Source organism: Pleurodeles waltl, chromosome 4_1 (genome assembly GCF_031143425.1).
Source record: "Pleurodeles waltl isolate 20211129_DDA chromosome 4_1, aPleWal1.hap1.20221129, whole genome shotgun sequence".
In the NCBI taxonomy this organism is placed as follows: Eukaryota; Metazoa; Chordata; class Amphibia; order Caudata; family Salamandridae; genus Pleurodeles; species Pleurodeles waltl.
The window spans coordinates 885546735-885562407 of record NC_090442.1 but is presented as its reverse complement, the minus strand read 5'-3'; the positions used below and the strand labels follow the sequence as shown (position 1 = coordinate 885562407).

Sequence of the window (15673 nt, the reverse complement as noted above, 5' to 3'; positions counted from 1 at the left end):
CTAGTGATTCCCTCATCCCTATATGAGTCAGGAGATCTGCGGTTTTAGCCAAGCAGGTACACTTTTTTTTACAGAAGTTATCCTGTTCAATCCAAACACTAACTACCTTAAGTATTTTATTATATCATTGTTGTGGGGCATTAATTAGGCTTAGCAATTGAAGGGTGCAGAGGTGGAGTACAGATTATCAGAAATGTGGGTTTTGAGGGCATCCTAGAAGGGGCCCAAGGAGAGTGGGAGATTGCAAGATTTGGCTGAAGTGAACTTTTCAGCACTGAGCACCAGGATGTTTAAAGGACTTTGAGATGTGGCCCTTCACTCCTTTTAAAAATGATTATTGGGGGGGGGGGGGGGTGTTCGGGGCTCCACCACTTGAGACATTAACGTAGCAGATGCAGCATCCACGCACCCATGAATTGGCTGTTATTCAGCGGGGACCTGTCAGGGGGTCACTGGGATCAGGGCCCAGAGCTCCCCGTCTTGCGCCTCTCCAACAACTCCAAGGGGTGGGCTGTAATTCCACCAGCCGAGGCCTCAAAATGGCCACCACGGTGGCACCCAGGCAACAACCAGCAACTACACTGGTGGTAGCACTACACCGGCTTGACCGAGTACCTCCCACCCCACCCCACCCTGCGATATGGGTCTTCAGATGGTGTTCCCCCTACATTAATACGGCAGCGCAGCTCTCCACTGCCTCCAGGGCCCTGCCTCCAGGCCCACCCCCCCCCCCCCCCCTCCCCACCACCATCATCACTGTGGCACAGCAGCAACTAAGGTTGCAACAGATCGGGGCTGACACGGCCAAACCGAGGGAGGGGGGCTGGGTGCTAGCCCCTCACTGGAGCTCGAGGGCCCAGAAGATCGACACAAATCATGCTGCCGCCTCCCAAGGTGTGCTTCCTGCTGCAGCCTCAATCTAGTGCAAGCCTCCTAACTTAGGCGCTTCACTCCTTAACAACCCACCACGATCAGTGCTGGGGCTCACATCGGAGGCATTCCCCCCCCCCCCCCCACCATCTCTTCCTGCTTAGCGCTGCTGGTCAGGACTTCATGGCAAACGCAATCAGGTATACTCCTTGCAACACTTGTACTGCAAGCTTGCCTCCTGAAAAACTGCACACACTGTCTACCGGCTGCGCTACAGAGTCGGGCTGGGGCCCTGGGGCTGATCCTTCCCTTAACAGGGCTGCATGGCCTGCCTTCTCTCAGCTCCTGGCAGTCTCCACAGGTCCTCAGAAATGGCTGCAGCCAGACCAAGCTCTCACCCATTGGGCAGTGCGGCACTTTATACTCCCACCATGTCTTCTCATTGGGGAGAGAAAAAAAGTCAACAACCTCAAGAATATGTTCGCCAAGCCTTCCGCTAAGGAGTCCGACCACAGTGGGGACTCATCAATAATTCCACCTCCGTCTACCTTGACCTCTGCCCCAGGGCCGCAGGTGGACGAGGCACTAGTCACGCTGGCATTTTTGGAGAACTTATTTGGCGCAATCAGGGAAGACCTCGCTGCCTTGACACAGGACATGGCGGCAGATGTCAGGGACACACAGAAAGACGTTGTTGGCCAGAGGGTTACTGCTCTTGGACAAGTGGCCTGCGCAAAGTGGAATTGGAGGTCCACAGACGGGAACGAGTCAAACTACAGGACAAGAATGAGAAGTGTGGGAAAGTGCCCCTTTTGCCATGGTTACCCTCCCTGCCCCCCACCCCACCACCACTTTCTTCCTGGTATTGATGCTAACTTGACTGAGTGTGTGCTGGGATCCTGCTAACCAGGCCCCAGCACCAGTGTTCTTTCCCTAAACAGTACCATTGTTTCCACAATTGGCACACAGCTAAGTTCCTTGTAAAAGGTACCAGTGGTACCAAGGGCTCTGTGACAAGGGAGGGTCCCTAAAGGCTACAGCATGTATTGTGCCATCCTAAGGGATCCCTCACAAAGCACATGCACACTGCCACTGCACTGCAGATTGTGTGTGCTGGTGGTGAGAAAAGGCAAAGTCGCCATGCCCACAAACCACTGCCTGTGTCATAGGTAAGTCACCCCTCTAGCAGGCCTTACAGCCCTAAGGCATGGTGCAGTATACCACTGGTGAGGGCATAGCACCATGAGCAATATGCCCCTACAGTGTCTAAGTTCATTCTTAGACATTGTTAGTGCAGTCAGGGTGGCCATATTAAGTACATGGGCTGGAAGTTTGTCATTACGAACTCCACAGCTCCATGATGGCTTCACTGGAGGCTGGAACGATTGTATCAAACTTCTCAGCACAATAAACCCACACTGATGTCAGTGTTGGATTTATTGTTCACTGCACACAGAAGCCATCTTAGAGATGTCCCCTTCATTTTACCCAATCCTTTAGTGTAAGGCTAACCACCCTGTGCCAGACAGCCTTTGTGATCTCTGGGGTCAGGAAGAAAGCCTGTTCTGGGTGGAAGGGCTTCAAATGCCCCCCCCCGCCGCCCAACCCCCCTTCCACGGCAGGAACAGTAGCACCTGGAGGTGAGCCCCCGGACCAAGCCTCACTTTTGGCAGCAAGTCAGTCAGGAAAATTAGGAAAAACAAGGAGAAGTGACACGTCAGCTGGGACAACCCCTAAGGTCCCTATAGCTGAAGTGACCCCCTTCTTGCAGAAACTTTCATGTTATTTTGGAGGACAGGGACCAATGGGGTTAGAAATGTGCCACCTCCCCAAAGGGAGTGGGCATAGGAAGGGTGTAGCCACCCTCAGGAACAGCAGCCACTGGCTACTGCCCTCTGGTCCCTGTAACGCCCCTAAATCTAGTATTTCGGGCCTCTCCTGAACCTTACCCACCAGATTCCAAGCCACCTCAAGAAGAGGAAGAAAGAAGGTATGCTAAGCCGACCCCATCAGAAAAGACTCCAGACGATGACTGACTTGGCCCCAACCCTAAGGGCCTGTCTATTGCTTCAAAAACACCTGCTCCAAAATAGGCAACATCCTGCAGGATCAGCAACCTCTACAAACCCCCAGAGGACTGCCTGCCCAGCAGAGGACCAAGAGCTCTCAAGGACAGCAGCCCTGTCCAGAAGAAATCTACAAAAGGACTCCAGAACCGCCCGGATCCACAAGCCCTGCACTCTATGCCCATCGCCCGATTCCAGGTGGCCCACCGGTCCAAAGAAGGTCCCCAGATGATTCAGACCTAGAATCCACCCTGGGTTGACCCTTTCTGGTCAACAGAACGATACCTGCAGGATCCCCCGACCGCGACCGAATCAGATGAAGATTCCAGACACCCAAGGGCCGCTTGCACCCGCAGCCCCCTAGCCTTGGGGAACCCGATCAATGGTCCAGCAACATACAGCAGGCGCTTCTCCTGCCTTTGGTTTCCTGGAACCGACCCCCTGGACCCAGCCTGCAGCATCTTTTGGGACACCCAGCATCCCCCCATTGAGAAGCACTGTGCACCCAGCTGTTTTTGCACCCTATACCCAGCCACCCCAGTGCCACTGAGTGTGGGTTCGATGTGAGCCTGTTTCCACTTCCCTTCCCCATGTACCCCACCCCCCCCTTCCAGTGCTGACCTACATCCTGTAGGCCTATGTCCTGCAACCACAGGTACTTACCTGCAATCTGCTTCCATTACAAACCAGGTGCCAACTTTGACCTCTGCAACCAGCCGCCTGTGTTGCTGGTGGTGCACTTTTTTGGGTCAGCCTAAACTTTAACCTGTGGACATCCTAACCACCAAAGACTGGAATAATAAGTCGTGTACTTACCTGTTAACTGTGCTAACACCCCAGGATCTCCTATATGCCATGCAGACACTGCCACTGCAGCCTCCTGGCCACATGCTTGATAAATTACAGCAGTTAACTTTTGAGTTTATCTGGTCAGGGAAGAAAGTCTGAATGGCAAAGAAGCGGGCTTACCCGAGTCAGGTGGAGGGGGGTTAGGCATACCACACTTCGCACAATACTACCAGGCAGCGCAGATTCGATAATTAGTAGTGTGGGCTAGACCTCGCACTGAGAAGCATTGGTGCTTCAGAGATCAAGCTGTTGCTGGAATCCACAAATGGAAGGTACCATAGCTACCTAAATCAAACCGTCCACCAGGGGTCTTTGTTTTCCCAGACACTTGAGCGACAATGGGGATATGGGACAGGGTACAAGTCTACTGATGCCTCTCCTCCAGTATTTCACCTCAGACACAACTGATAGGGAATCCAGACTTTCCCCCTGTAGTACAGGAACCTTCCTTTGTTTGCTGACAGGGGGCCAACTGTAAGAGAGTAAGGGACCTCTTTGATCAGGACAGGATCATGGACGTCCCACGACTTCAAGATGCTTCTGACGTTCTCTCCCCTGCATACTGGCAATATATTGCTATTTGCCACTGGATTATACAGCCCCATATATTCTCCCAGATGCTAGCCGACTACTCACCATTTGAGAAATGGCTTCTCATACGTCACTCAGACAAACTCATCCTTTCGGACATATTTGCATTCCTCCTCATGCCCTTAACCCACTCCAAATCGCCAGCACAGCAGCGATGGGAGCAGGAGTGCAAGAGCACATTTCCCTCTAAGAATGCATGACATTATACAGAGAGCACATGCTTTGGCACGTAGCACTTCAGGCAAAGAAGCTGCTTAAAAATAGCACATTATTGGTATTACACAACAGCTAGGGTATGCAGTGGAAACCAGGTGGGGATGCTGGCAGCAGTGTGGACATCCTGGCACACCTGCTCTGGCACAGTCCCAAGATTCAACAGTTTTTGACGGACGTACTAGAATATGTAGACGAAATATAGGACACTGAGCTACCCAGGTTCCCTAGCTATTTGCTGCTGGGCCTCCCAAATGCACTAACTTACCCTCTGAAATCAGCTGAGGGGAGGGCCTTTACTTTAACACTTGGCACAGCTAAACAAGTTCTTTTTCGAGCTGAGGCACAGACAAAGTCCTGACAAAATTGTGCTGGATTCACAAATTATGGGATCTCCTGGGAAGGGAGAAACTGACTGCAGTGGCAGCCCATAAGCTACACTAATTTGACAAAACCTGGGAACTCTGCATCAAGTTCCTGTCAAAGAGTTCAAGGAACTGACCTGACCAGTGTATCTCTGCATACTGCGACTTACGCAGACAAACCAAACTACTGTCTGACATGCTAGCGTAGCATATCTGATGCTTCCCTCTTTACTTTGCCCAAGGTGATTTACATGGAACAGTCTAGGCCCTGCTGAGCACCCATCCAACCACCCTTATCCATCCTTCTACACTTCCATTCTCCAAAACTCTTCCTGCCATCTTCAGGCCAGCTGTTTTGCGCTTTCTTTCTTTATGTTCCCCACTAGCTACTGAATGTAGGTGGGAAGTAGCTGTATTGTACCCTTGTTTCATAATAAAACAGTTAAACCTAAAAGATGATTACAGCCAAATATATTTCCATCTTTTTTGCAGTGTTATTAATTAGCTTGGAACAGAAATTTCAAACACTTGTGGCAACTACTTCACGTTTCTATGATTTAACTTTACAAACCAAGCTGGTATTGTATTTATGACTTTAAGCTTACCTGTGCCTTCCATTGTTTGTAAGAAGTCAGATACCAATTTTTTGTCATCTTCTAGTTCCAAACGAACAAGGCCCAATTTCTTCCTCATCTTCTGCAAGTAATGACTCTCATATGTTACGTCAAACTCCTCTTCAAGGATAGTTTCGCTCATCTCCAAGGGCAGTTCAGGAACCAAAGCTTCAGCAAGTTTACCTAGATTCCACTTGCAAATTTCCGGCTGTTTACTGTAAGCATAGCGTCCCATATTATCAGAACCATTGCAAATGTGATCAGGGTCATATCTGAAAGAATGACGACATAGCATAATGAAATTGAGGAGGTATAAGAGAAAGCTATCATATGTGGGTGACAGAGAAAAATGCAATAAACCAACACTACAGTCCTAGACACAAAAACAAGGATATTTTTTTTTCCAAGGCAGAAACTATGAGCGCAATTCGGAGTTGGGTAGGGATAGCATAGAAAAAAGGATTATATTACTTACCCTGTAACCATCTGTTTGTGGCATGTAGTGCTATGGATTCACATGCTCTGCATACTTCTGCAGTCTGGTGTTGGGCCCGGATGTGTGCAAGTTGTTTTTAGAGTCGAGCCTGCGTTGCATGCGCTCACGCATGCGTATTGCAGCGAGACGCTTTAGTGTTTAGAAAAGGGCTCGGACCCCTGTCGACGTCACATCAGTGTTTTTCATTGGTTTGTAGGCTTGCCTAATAAAATCTGCTTGCTTTCATTAGTCGAAGGCATGCACACGTCATGCCTTTTCCGGTGGCTAGCCCTCCTTGAGCGCAGCAACCAAGTACAGAAAACATGCGAGGCTCGCTGTTTTCTGTCCGGCTCGTGGACTACTTTTTCTCTAATTTACTAGCGCGATTTCGCTTGGCAGAAGTCGAGTGCTTTGCATAGTTAATTGCACTTTTTCGGGTTACATACATAAATGCACTTTTGGCGATAGATGAGAAGTCGGGTTAGGAGTCTACAACGCTATCAGCTCCAACATGAGACCAGTTGCACTGCAAATGCTTGTTCTTCAAAGTCGTCTCTCGAGTCACAAGGTAAAGTGGCTTCTCCTCTCGGTGATACTGTGCATGAGCATCAACTCCATGCATATGAGATTATAAGAACCGTACTGCCAATGGCCACAGGCGTCTAGGGAGTGTAGGAGGCTGGCCTGGCTTATAGTGGGTACCTTGTGGTACTTACACCTTGTGCCAGGTCCAGTTATCCCTTATTAGTGGACTAGAGGTGTCCTAGTAGCTTAGGCTGATAGAGGTAGCTATAGCAGAGCAGCTTAGGCTGAACCAGGAGACATGCAAAGCTCCTACTACACCACTTATATCATATAGCACTATATTATAAGAAAACACAACACTCAGAGTTACTAAAAATAAAGGTACTTTATTTTAGTGACAATATGCCAAAAGTATCTCAGAGGATATACTCCCTTAGGAGGTAATATACACAAATTATATGCACACAAACCAAAATCAGGTAGGTAACAGATAATTAGTGCAAACAATGTAGAATCACAATAGAATGCAATAGGAGACAATAGGCCTAGGGGCAACACAAACCATATACTCCAAAAGTGGAATGCGAACCACGAATGGACCCCAGGCCTAGTGTAGTGTGTAGAGGGTCGCTGGGAGTGTAAGAAAACACTAAGGGTGTCCAAGATACCCCATCCCAAGACCCTGAAAAGTAGGAGTAAAGTTACCCTGCTACCCCAGAAAGACAGTAAAGTCGAGATAGGGGATTCTGTAAGGACAACAACTGACTGCAAAACACTGAAGATGGATTCCTGGACCTGAGGACCTGTAAAGGAAGGGGACCAAGTCCAAGAGTCACACAAGTGTCCAGGGGGGGCAGGAGCCCACTAAACCCTGGATGAAGGTGCAAAAGGGCTGTCTCCAGGTGGAAGAAGCCGAAGATTCCGCAACAACGGAAGGTGCCAGGAACTTCTCCTTTGGTCAGAAGATGTCCCATGGCGTGCTGGAGGATGCAGAGTTGTTTCCACGCAGAAAGACCCCTAACAAGCCCTGCTAGCTGCAAGAGTCGCAGTTGAGGATTTTGGGTGCTGCTAGGGCCCAGGAAGGACCAGGAGGTCACCCCTTGGAGGAGGAGACGGAGGGGGCGCTCAGCAACACAGAGCCCACGCAGAAGCAAGCACCACCCACAGAAGTACCTGAACAAGCACTTAGAAGAGCTGAGGACAGCGGTTGACTCAGTCTCACAAAAGAGGGTTCCACGACGTCTGAGTCCAACTCAGCGAGTTGGGCAATGCAGGACGGAGTGCTGGGGACCTGGGCTAGGCTGTGCACGAAGGAAGTCTTGCAAAAGTGCACAGAAGCCAGAGCAGCTGCAGTTCACAGGATTACTGTCTGGCGTGGGGAGGCAAGGACTTACCTCCACCAAATTTGGACAGAAGGGCCACTAGACTGTCAAAGACACTTGGATCCAGCTCCTGTGTTCCAGGGACCACGCTCGTCAGGATGAGAGGGGACCCAGAGGACCAGTGATGCAGACGTTTGGTGCCTGCGTTAGCAGGGGGAAGATTCAGACGACCCACGGGAGATTTCTTCTTGGCTTCCAGTGCAGGATGAAGGCAGACAGCCCTCAGAGCATGCACCACCAGGAAACAGTTGAGAAAGCCGGCAGGATGAGGTGCTACAATGTTGTTGGTAGTCTTCTTGCTACTTTGTTGTGGTTATGCAGGCGTCCTGGAGCAGTAAGCGGTCGATCCTTGGCAGAAGTCGAAGAGGGAAATGCAGAGGAACCCTGGTGAGCTCTTGCATTCGTTATCTGGTGAGATGCCCACAGGAGAGACCGTAAAGAGCCCACAGAGGAGGATTGGATACTGAGAAAGGTAAGCACTTATCAGGAGGGGTCTCTGACGTCACTTGCTGGCACTGGCCACTCAAGAGCTGTCCATTGTGCCCTCACACCTCTGCATCCAAGATGGCAGAGGTCTAGAATACACTGGAGGAGCTCTGGGCACCTCCCCTGGGAGGTGCTGGTCAGGGGAGTGGTCACTCCCCTTTCCTTTGTCCAGTTTCACGCCAGAGCAGGGCTGGGGGGAGGGGGGGTTTGTCAATGAACCGGTGTAGACTGGCTTATGCAGAGAGGGCACCATCTGTGCCCTTCAAAGCATTTCCAGAGGCCAGGAGAGGCTACTCCTCCCAGGCCCTTCACACCTATTTCCAAAGGGAGAGGGTGTAATACCCTCTCTCAGAGGAAATCCTATGTCCGGCCTTCCTGGGACCAGGCTGTCCATGCCCCAGGGGGACAGAAACCTGTCTGAGGGGTTGGCAGCAGCAGTAGCTGCAGTGGAGACCAAGGAAAGTTAGTTTGGCAGTACCCGGGCTCTGTGCTGGAGACCGGGGGATGCATGGAATTGTCCCCCCCCCCCCAATACCAGAATGGTATTGGGTGACAATTCCATGATGCTAGACATGTTACATGGCCATGTTCGGAGTTACCATTGTGACGCTACATATAGGTATTGACCTATATGTAGTTCACGCATGTAATGGTATCCCCGCACTCACAAAGTCTGGGGAATTTGCCCTGAACTATGTGGGGGCACCTTGGCTAGTGCCAGGGTGCCCACACACTAAGTAACTTTGCACCGAACCTTCACCAAGTGAGGGTTAGACATATAGGTGACTTATAAGTTACTTAAGTGCAGTGTAAAATGGCTGTGAAATAACGTGGACATTATTTCACTCAGGCTGCAGTGGCAGGCCTGTGTAAGAATTGTCTGAGCTCCCTATGGGTGGCAAAAAAAATGCAGCAGCCCATAGGGATCTCCTGGAACCCCAATACCCTGGGTACCTAGGTACCATATCCAGTGTGCCAATGAGAATTGGTAAATGTAGCCACTAGCCTGCAATGACAATTTTAAAAGCACAGAGAGCATAAACACTGAGGTTCTGGTGACCAGAGCCTCAGTGATACAGTTAGGCATCACACAGGGAACACATACAGGGAATCCTTTATGAGCACTGGGGTCCTGACTAGCAGGATCCCAGTGACACACAGACAAAAACAAACATACATACAGTACAAATGGGGGTAACATGCCAGGCAAGATGGTACTTTCCTACAGGGAGGAGGGAGGGCACATGTGAATCTACAACACTACATGCCATGAATAGATGCTTACAGGGTAAGTACCGTAATCCGGTCAATGGCATGTGTGGATGCAGATACACATGCCCGATTTAGAAATAGGTTTCCCTGTGTGAGGGGGTGAGAAAGCAACAAAGTTGTTTGGTTTAATGAAACGCTTTAGTTCTATCTATATAGTATACTAAAGCTCTTTTTACATCTAATGTATAAAGGGCTCTTTCTTCAATTGAATCAGGTTGTGGAAAGAAAACTCTTATTCCTACTGACTAGTTCAGGTGGAAAGGGGAAACTACCTTTGGTTTGAATTTTGGGTTAGTTTGAAGTAATACCCTGTGTTTTTGGAGCTGGAAGAACGGTTCTTCCAAGTTTAATGCTTGGAGCTCACAGACACGTCGGAGTGAAATGATGGCTACTAGAAAGGCAACCTTTCAAGACAGAAATTGGAGAGGGCAGTTATTTAATGGCTCAAATGGAGAGCCCATAAGTCTGGTAAGTATAATGTTCAGATTACAGCAGGTGCAGGGGGAACTCATAGTGGGATTATTATTTTTTTTAAGTCCTTCCATGAATGCTTTAATAACTGGTACTTTGAAAAGTGATGAATGCGGTCTGTTTTGCAAGTAGGTGGCAACTGTAGTCGGATGAGGGTGTAATGAAATGTACGCTAGACCTGAGGTCTGCAAATGAACTAAGTAGCAGACGATATTATGAACAACTGGATGGAATGGGTCAATAGGTTTATTATGGCAGTAGAAAACAAATCTTTTCCTCTTAACAGCATAACACGCTCTGGTTGTGGGTTTAGAGGCTTCTTTGAGAATGATCATACATTTTGATGGAAGACTGAGGTAACCAAACTATGACTTCAGGAGTCAACTGCAAGGTTGAGTTCCTTTGGATTTGGATGCCTGACTTCTCCATGCTTGTGAGTGAGAAGATCAGGGTTGAGGGGAGGCTTCTCCTAAGGCACTACAGATATTGTGAGTAGTGTGGTGAAACATGGCTGTCCATCCCAAGTGGGAGCTACCAGAATGAGGGTGAGACACGTTTGCCTGAGCTTCCAAACCAGAAACAGAAAAAGGGGGAGAGATGGAAAAGCATCAGCAAAGTTAGACCATAGAGTATTGCCCAGCGACAGGAGGTGTGGGAGCCTGGAGGTGAAGTCTGGGCATTTTGTGTGGTATGCGGCTGTGAACAGGGCTATCTGTTAAAATCCCCACTTGTGGAAGCATGGGAGGAGGAGTCGTGGGTGCCGGTCCCACTTGTGTAATTGCTGCCACATCCTGCTAAGACAGTCAGCAAAGTCGTTATCCGCCCCTGGGAGGTGTTCTGCTAATAGGTGAATGTTGTGACTTATTTCCCACCGCCAAATCAATTGAGATAGGCATGATAACTGTAGAGAGTGTAGCCCCGCCCACCACACGTTTTTGTCAATAAAACATGGATGATGTATTGTCTGTCAGGACCAAGGCATCTTTGCCTGTGTGGTGGACTAGAAAAGCTTTCAGTGCTGGGTGAACTACCTGAAGCTCTAGGTAGTTGATGTGAAAGGTCTGAAATTTGGTGTCTCAAAGACCAGGACCTGCGAGATTCTGTAAGTGTGCTCCCCATTCTGTGCTGTGAGAATAATTTTGGGGTCAAGGATTGGCCACCATTTCGATAAGCTTTGTGTGTTCCAACACTGCAGAGAATGATGTGTGCGTATGTCTACCAACGCTAGATCTTGTAACTGACCCTGTGACAACTGACTCGCCAGACATTCTTGCAGCAGTAGCATATGTAGTCTGGCATGAGGCACTATTGCAATACAAGATGCCATCATGCCTAAAAGTCTCTGAACTATGCATTGGTTGGGATGATTTTATTGAATCAGCATTGTGAATCCTGGCTGCACTGGGCTATTCTAATCCCAGCTGTGTGTTGAAAACAGCCCCCCAAGTATGGTTGAATCTGTGAAGCTTGAAGGTGAGACTTATATGTAGATTGTAAACACCAGTTGATGAAGAAGTTATAGAGAGGATGGAGTATGAAGCTACACAACTGATTAATACTGGCTTTGATGAGCCATTCATCCAGGTATGGGGAGACATGAATACTCTGTTCAAATGTGCTAAAACTACTGCTAGACATTTGGTGAACCCAAGGGGAGCAATAGTGTCTCCGAATGGTAGCACTTTGAACTGGTAATGTGTTACCTCACAAACTAAAGGAATTTGCGATGCACTGCTTGTATTGGGATGTGAAAGTTAGCGTCCTATAACTCTTGTGCAGACAAAGTCGCCTTGCTGTATTAGGGGAATTACATCCTTTAGAGTTACCATATGAAAATGCTCTGAAAGTATGTAACGATTTAATGGCGTGAGACCTAATATAGGTCGAAGTGATCCATCTTTCTTGGGAATGAGGAAGTATAGGCAACAGAGCCGGTTCTTTCTGTTTGAGCAAGATTAAATATTCTGTGAAGAGTTTGTGTCTGCGAGGTGGAATGTTTGGAGGTGTTTTCATAAGCTCCAGACAATAACCATGTTGGATAATATCTAACACCCACTCATCTGTTGCGATGCTTTCCCAGTTGTGGTAGAAGTGTTAAAGCCTTCCCCCGAGGTGTTAAATGATCAAGGGGAGGTGGGGGGGGTGGGGGCAATGAGGAAAGAGTCAATGTTCAATGTTTTGTGGTAGAGGGATCATAGTGAGGGGCGCACCCTTTCCACGACCCATGAAATGGTTTCCTCTATATGTGCCTCTGTAGTATCCCCTTGAAGGGGAGGTGTGATGCTGTTGACTGTAAGAGGAGGTAGAGGCATCTGAGGATGTGGTACTGCTGCCCTGCTTATATTTGGGGGCGTCAAAAGAAACCACAATGAGTAGGGGTTTATAATGATACAAGGAAGCCCTCAGTTGCCATTAATATTCCTACTACTATAGAATCCTTACACAACAATGTATACACCTCCCAGCAGTACATGAGAATACAGGTAAGCACAGGCAAGCTAAACAGATAACATATCTTGGGACACAATTTAAAAAATGTCCTGAAGAATCAAAAGAATACACTGAAAATACCCTGTGTGCTAAAATCATGTTAACTTTTATCACTAAAATGTTACCCCTATAGTTTTCACAAACTTCAATAAAACTTAGGGCCTGATTACGATCTTGGCGGATTGAATACCCCATCACAAACATGATGGATATTCCGCCTGCTGTATTATGATCTACATAGGATATAATGTGATCGTAATACAGCAGACAGGATATCTGTCACGTTTGTGACGAAGTAACAGTCTGCCAAGATTATAATCAGGCCCCTAGAGATGGAAGGAGTAATCCCAATTAAAAAAAATAGTCAATGTGACTTCAAAAAGAGGCGGGAGGGCATTGAAGGAAAGGACAATCAACCCCTTTTATGAATCTAACCCAAAGTGTGACCAGTATAACTGTTAAGATAAACAAACTTGAAACCTGTAGAATTGTTTTGATATAATATGACTAACAGCGGCGCTGCTGTACATCTTTCAAAATGGATTGAGTATAAACAAACATTTGCAATGCAATAGGTCTTGCATTTGTTGGAGTTAGAGCTACTGGTGTTGTGAATGCATAACTGGACTTTTCTAGCCACAAATTGGTCAACCCTGCTGCATAGTTTGGTCCTTTCTGCCAGAAAGTTCCACTGGCCCTGCATATACATATACTTAAAGCACTTCCATTTCCCTTCTTCCTATATCTGCGCGTTTTCTGTTGTGACTCTTTAAAGCACTGAATTTTGCACTCAGAGTAATGATTAATGTATTTGTGGGAATGGCGTCAGAACTCCAAATGACAGAACGTTTTTTCAGATTTATTTGCACAAGGTCAGGAGGGCTTTACTGTAAACGCTTTGTTGCAGAATGGACCGATGCCTGCACATTTCTGAGTATAAATGGGATAATATTGGACGTTAACCCTTTATCTTGCTAACACCACAAACTGTGTCTTAGCATTTCTAATAAGAGGATACTAGAACACAAATCCGTGGTACTGAGTCCATTGGCCTTAAATAATGATGATGATGATAATAAAAAGAATGTAATTCATGCAGCACAGGTTTAAAATTCCTACGGTATGGCTATATATTTAGATGGACTTAAGGTGAGGTTGGCGTTACTATAAGTATTTCCCATGCTGTGCAACTACTGCCCATTTTAATTATACTCACTTGATTGACATGGAGGACGAAAGACTAAAATGGTGGTAGATGGATTGGAACGGAGCCCTACGGAGCACTCAGCAGCAGCAAGAGTTAAATACTTATTGTGGGGCAGCGGGAGGGGTGTAACACATGATCCTCTCAACCAGGCTTTCTGCTTTCACGACGCTCAGGAAGCACCGAGGGCAAGAAGTTACTTAAGGCCGAGCCATGAGATAATGAGCATTCTTTGAGGACAACACAAGGAGACATTGTGTAAGTTGGCCACGAGCTGAGCCCAGAGCATAGCTGCCCATGTCACAAGTGACGCTTTCTCTATTGTGACTTTTTAAAGCATTGAATTTTGCACCTAGAGTTTGCTCTCTGCAAGGTAAGCATGGAGCTGCAAACTAAGCATGTAAATGTTTGCTCAAAACAAATGAAAGAGTAAGGGTGAGCTGGCTCTGGAAACGGCCCCCCTCAGCTCTTTGTTTTATGTTTGCAGAGGGAACTGAGGAAGGGGGGGGGGGGGGGGGGGGGGAATGAGACCTGTTGAAGGGCTTGCCCGAGGTTGTTTGCCAGTTGTTGGGAGCCCATTCTTTACTGATTGAGTGCTGGTGGGGAGAGAGGGTTAAGGGGTGGGTGTACGAGAGCCAACAGACACCAACACAGTTTTCCGCCAAGAAACACAAAACAGTAACAGTCAAAGCACCTCAAAAAACAGTGTTTTTTGGAAAGATACAGCACTAGAGAATAACAATTTTAAACAAACAAGCTGCAACTCAATCTTTACTCACCACGCACCCCTTGGGCAAGTTACTCCCTGCAGAAACAAGAGAAAGAGCGAGAGTGAGTTGCCCTGGAAAAGCCCCCCCCTCTGCTGTTGGAGACCTGCTGGAGGACTTGACTGAGGAAGCGTGGTTGCTCTGGAACACCCACCCACAATGTAAAACAGACAAAAACTAAAAAAAAAAAAAAGTCCTGCACAGAAGAGATAAACAGGACAAAACTTTATTATACAGTAGTTTGGTCCCTGCTCTCAAAGAGAAAAAGGCATGACAAAGAGGCAGAACTAACCACTAGCGAGCACAGATTTTTAAAGAACACTGCAACCAAGAAATTAAATTGCTTTAAACCCACAGTATAAGTATACTTAAAAGTATGTGAGAGGTCGACCTAAAAGGAGTCTTGAAAAGAACCAAATCTTTCATTTATAGTCTGACACAACCATGTATAGATCAAAGTCAAATAGTATGTACGGTCAAGATTTACATAGGAGTACATTCAGAAGGCATTATTCTGGTCAGAACACCTTTGTTCATGAAACTGTTCATTTACATTTATCACCACAAAGTGTTAGGCCAGTTCAGGTCGCAGCCAAATCAAAAATGTAGTAGGTAATAACTAATTATCACCCTTACAAGCTATGTAGAGCCAGGGTAACCACATCAAACACCACTGCACCTACAAATATCGTTAACACATTAGAGTCAGGGAGCCTCCACATTGAAAAAACCCGATTCAGCGACCAAACATGGCTCAAAATAGGATCTATAACTCTATTTGTACACTACACGGCAATACTGCTGCCCGTCTCCTCCTAAACCGGGAGCCGTTTGGAGCCAGCATCATGCTTCTCTCACATCCCTACATCAACCATGGAGGACACGGCATTGATTTCAACCTACATTTGTGCAATCAAGTACTCCATGTCATCCACATTGGTTACAAAGCCTGTGCCAATAGCACCAGGGAGATCCTCTTCTGGTTTTGATAGTTCCGGTCAACCATAGTCCTAAAGGCAGCTAAGCGTCCTCC

General features: G+C 47.5%; 1 protein-coding gene across 1 annotated transcript in view; it reads right to left on the bottom strand.

The window, feature by feature from the left end:
- SELENOO (selenoprotein O) overlaps positions 1-15673 on the bottom strand; it is a 99475-nt gene that overhangs the window by 58961 nt on the left and 24841 nt on the right. Inside the window, exon 5 of the mRNA XM_069229635.1 lies at positions 5560-5840. Within this exon, the coding sequence (XP_069085736.1) occupies positions 5560-5840 (281 nt within the window). The remainder of the gene's footprint in view (positions 1-5559; positions 5841-15673) is intronic.